The 4,185-nt window shown below is 46.2% G+C and overlaps 1 protein-coding gene across 3 annotated transcripts in view; it reads right to left on the reverse strand.

Moving 5' to 3' along the window:
* The window catches only part of ZNF131 (zinc finger protein 131), a 60,322-nt gene that overhangs the window by 15,724 nt on the left and 40,413 nt on the right, over positions 1-4,185 (reverse strand). For 2 of the 3 annotated variants that reach the window (XM_019517908.1, XM_019517910.1), the window contains one exon: positions 2,328-3,016. In XM_019517908.1, coding sequence (XP_019373453.1) covers positions 2,328-3,016 — 689 coding nt within the window. The remainder of the gene's footprint in view (positions 1-2,327; positions 3,017-4,185) is intronic. The other variant, XM_019517909.1, reaches the window with a different exon arrangement.

A 4,185-nucleotide genomic window follows, 5' to 3' on the forward strand; every position in this document is an offset into this window, starting at 1 on the left:
CACATGACAGGCAGCCCTCGCAGCCAGAAGCAAGGGGTGTGGAGGGGGTGGGGCAGCAGCCATCTTGCCCACAGCCCTTCAAAAGGGCAACTCCCTCTGAGAAGCCAGCATTTTATTTTCTGTAAGTTTTTGTTTTTTTTTTCCCTTGCAGATTTCACAAGCAATGCTGGATTTCTCAGAATTCATGAAACTGCAATTTTGGTAGGTCCCTAGTCACAATGGATCACATTCCCACTTTTAAATGGGCCTGCCCAAATCATACAATACCTCTACTCACTAGGGCAGGCAGCAGAGGAAGAGTGGCAGAAGTGTGCAGGGGACCAGTATATATGACTGCGTGTTTGGAGGAGCAAGGCCCACCTAAATGACAGTCACAAGATTAAGGAATTATGTAATGTCCAATACCACAAATGAGAAACCTTTTATAGTGAGATCACAAGTAATATGGTAGAGATTCACAAGAATCTCAGCAGAAATAGGAAAAAACAGTGGTCTAATTTTAAAAATAAAATAAAAAAATCTAGTGCTGTCAACCAATTAAAAAATTTGATCACGATTAGTTGTGCAATTAAAAAAAATTAGTCACAATTAACCACAATTTTAATCACATGGCTAAAAACTCAGTTATGCACAGGAAAACTAAGTTATGCAAAATTATGCAGGTACTTTTTATGCTTGGGAGGGGGGGTGGAATTTGTGAAGGTGAGTGTGTGGCGTTTGGAGCCCGAAGAGGGGGTGTTCTGCATACCCTGGCAGGACATGTGGTACTGTGAGTCAGGAGTGAGGGACAGCAGCAGGGCTGGGGGGTCTGTGGCTTGGGAGTGAGGGGTAAACATGCAGACACACCACCCAGCAGGTACGTGTGTGGGGGGGGAAGAGTGTGAGGGGCAGATTGAGGCCCCCCACAGTGGGGGATGGAGTGGGGCAGAGGCAGGTGAATGGGACCCTGGGGCCAGGTGGGGTTATGGGACACCACTGCAGCTCATCCAGGGTGTGTGTGTGTGTGGGGGGAGGGGCTCCCGCTGATGCATGCACGCCCAGGAGAGGCATGGGGGGCACATGCCCCCCAGGTTTGCGTGTGGGGTGGAGGTAGGCTGCCACTGTGTGCTGGGCTCTGTGCCCTGCTGCCGTTGCCCTAGGAACCGTGCAACACCAGGCTGTGCCTCCTGCCACCGGGCGGGCAGGGGATGTGGCACAGCCAGCGCATGGCACTCAGGACAAAGAGGCCAGCTTGCAGCAGCAGTCCACCTCCACCCTGTGCACAAATCTGAGGGGCACATGCCCCTCATGTCTTCCCAGGGGATGCGTGCAGAAGTGGGAGCCCCGTGCCCCTGGATGAGCCACGGCTCTGTCTTACAACGAGCTTCAGCCCCTAGACCCCATTCACCCCAGCCTCCGCCCCACTCCCTCCTCTCCCAATGAGGGCCTCACCCCTTCTCTCTTTCACGCCCCTTCCCTTTCACAGATCTGCCTGCTGGGCGCTGCTCTACATGCCATCAGGCTGCATTCCTGGCCACCTGCAGGCTGTGGCTGCATGCCTGTGTATGCCCTCCTGCCCTGCTGCAGCTGCCTGGAGCCCATACCTGGGATGTCCTGTGGTCTGCTGTGCTGCCACCACTGCCCCACAGGCAGCCTGGAGGCAGCAACAACAACGGTGGAGCAGAGCCCAGATGCAGGCTCCAAAACCACGTGCATGATTAATGTGTTAAAAAAAATTAATGGAAACAATGATTGATGTGTTACTTGTGACTGACAGCCTTAATATAATCATATTCCAAGAATCAAGAGCAAAAAGGTGAATTTCAGACGCAAAGATCCCATAGAAAATTGTAAGTAGGTAACCATGCTGCACAAATGCTGTTCTAAACAAGGGCATTTATCTAAGCATTTTCCACTTATTTATGAACTATATGGATACAAATTACACTTAATTAGTCTATTTTAGATCAATTTTCTATTGGAAGCCCTTTTTAAAGAACTGGAAATTAATTCCATTTTCACAAGTTTAATTCTCAACTGGCTATCTTCCCCCAGATGGGCTTTATTTTCTTCTCTCACACTTTTTTTGAAACAAGATATACTAAACATCTATTTCTTTAGGAGACTTGTTTTTTGACAAATGTGTAATGATATTGGAGATTTCCATGAATAAATGTTATTCATTAAGATTTGCATTCACTACTAGGTAAAAATCAGATTTAGAGTTTGTAATAACAGGAAGCATTTTTCAGGCATACGCTCCCCCCCTCTGCCGCTCACCCCACAAAAGAAAATCAAATCAAAACCAAAGGAATAGGAACATGCCTGAAATACAGAAATGTTTTTACCTGTGTGTTTCCGCAGGTGTTCTTTAAAGTGTCCAAAGTGGTCAAACTGTTTATCACAGTACTGGCATACATGTATTTTTTTGCCAGGTTTTGGCTTCTTGCTGGCACCACCTTCATCAAGGTGGTAACAGGTGAGGTGCTGTTTCAATGCACTCTCTCGTAGGTACCTTTTATTGCATATGTCACACTTGTAACTCTCAGTGGAGTGAGTTTTCATGTGTTCCTTAAAATGGTAAAACAATTTAAATGAACGGTTACATTTCTCACAGTGGAATAAATTGTTCACGTGAGACAGCTGAAGTTCCACAATTTCAATACCTTCTACCTGTTTGCATGTGGGATCAGTTGCACTGTCACCTTCTTCTTGGATGTGGCATTCTCTCCCCCCTTGGCGATACTTGCTGGTGATATCTGCCAGAAGAGCCAAAGCAGACTCGTCTGACGTATCTGTAGTCTGTATATATTTTATAGACTGCTCTGCAGATGCCACTTCCTCAAGTGTTTCAATGCTGTCATCTTCCACTTCAATTGTCCCTTCAGCAATCTCCACCTCAATTTCAACAGGCTCCGATTCTGCTGATGGCAACGTTTCTGTGATAACATTGGAGGTTTCAGCTATCTTCCTCTTTTTCGTTTTATTTTTACCTTGTGTTTGATTGGAGTCTAGTGGTGATGAATTTTCTTTGTTCCTGTAATGTGGGTGTATGTAAACAGTCAATATCTAAACCCAATAACAATTTTTTGCAATGTACTGAATGTACACTAACTTATTCAAGCAAGATTAAAATGGTATTCAGAAGCACCACACAATGTTAATTACATTCTGTTTGAGAGTTAATTAGCGTAGTTCAGGGGTTGGCAGCATAGTTCAGGGGTTGGCAGAGTGCCAAAACCACCCGCAACCTCAACTTGTAAAATGTTGGTGTGCCAGGGGTGGACAGCAGGGTAGCTGTGAGGGGCCTGATCCTTGTTGTGGCAGTGCAGCCCCAGCTCCTTCCCTGTCATGCACTCTGAGGCACACATGCCAAGCAACATGCCTTTGCATGCCACGCTTTGGCATCTGTGCCAGGGGTTGCTTACCCCGATCTAGTTCCTGCTGCTGAATGTCAGGGTTAATGGAGCATGTCTGACAGAAGGTCTGGAACACCACTTCTACTTGAAGCTGCCAAGGCATTTTAAACAACTCTACCCAAGATAGACTGAAGGCATGATCTAATATCAGGCCCCCAAAAGAATGAAAGAATTGCCATCAGGCTAACTATTTCTCATTGGGCTAAACAAACACTCAGGATCCCTGTAAAACATTGCACTTGATGCTTGTGGGGAGGGAACAAGGAAGGCTGGGAGGGGAAAAACAAAACAAACAAACACCTTTGGCTTATGTGGCCCAGAGTGGGATCCAAGTTCCCCTGATCACCCTCTGCCTTCCAGGGCCTTTGCTTGTGCTGTACTCTGGGTGATCATAATGCCTGCAGTTCTGCATTGAGATGACGACTTATAATCAAATGTCATGCTTCAAGTCTCCTGCCAGTTGCCTCTATCCTTTTCACACTGCCGATATGTTACTTGGCTTTTGGAACTTTTTTCATTTTTCTTCGGAAGAAACAGAGACTGCAGCTAGAGAGATGGTCTCCCGTGATCTTCAAGGGCACAAAGAAAATGCGCAAAAGTAGTGCATCTTGCTCATATGCCCAGGATAACACCAAGAGTCAGCTTTAGCACTGGAAATATATTTCACCCGGGTTAGAGTGAAAGACATAGAGAACTGCACTTTTCTTTATGTGCAGCATGAAACATTATCTCTTCTTGATTCCCTGCATTATAGAGAACTCTAGCCTTGGTGGCATCTTGGAACTCT

The sequence above is a fragment of the Gavialis gangeticus genome, unplaced genomic scaffold (assembly GCF_001723915.1).
Source record: "Gavialis gangeticus isolate Ggan-Ray unplaced genomic scaffold, GavGan_comp1, whole genome shotgun sequence".
Taxonomy (NCBI): Eukaryota; Metazoa; Chordata; order Crocodylia; family Gavialidae; genus Gavialis; species Gavialis gangeticus.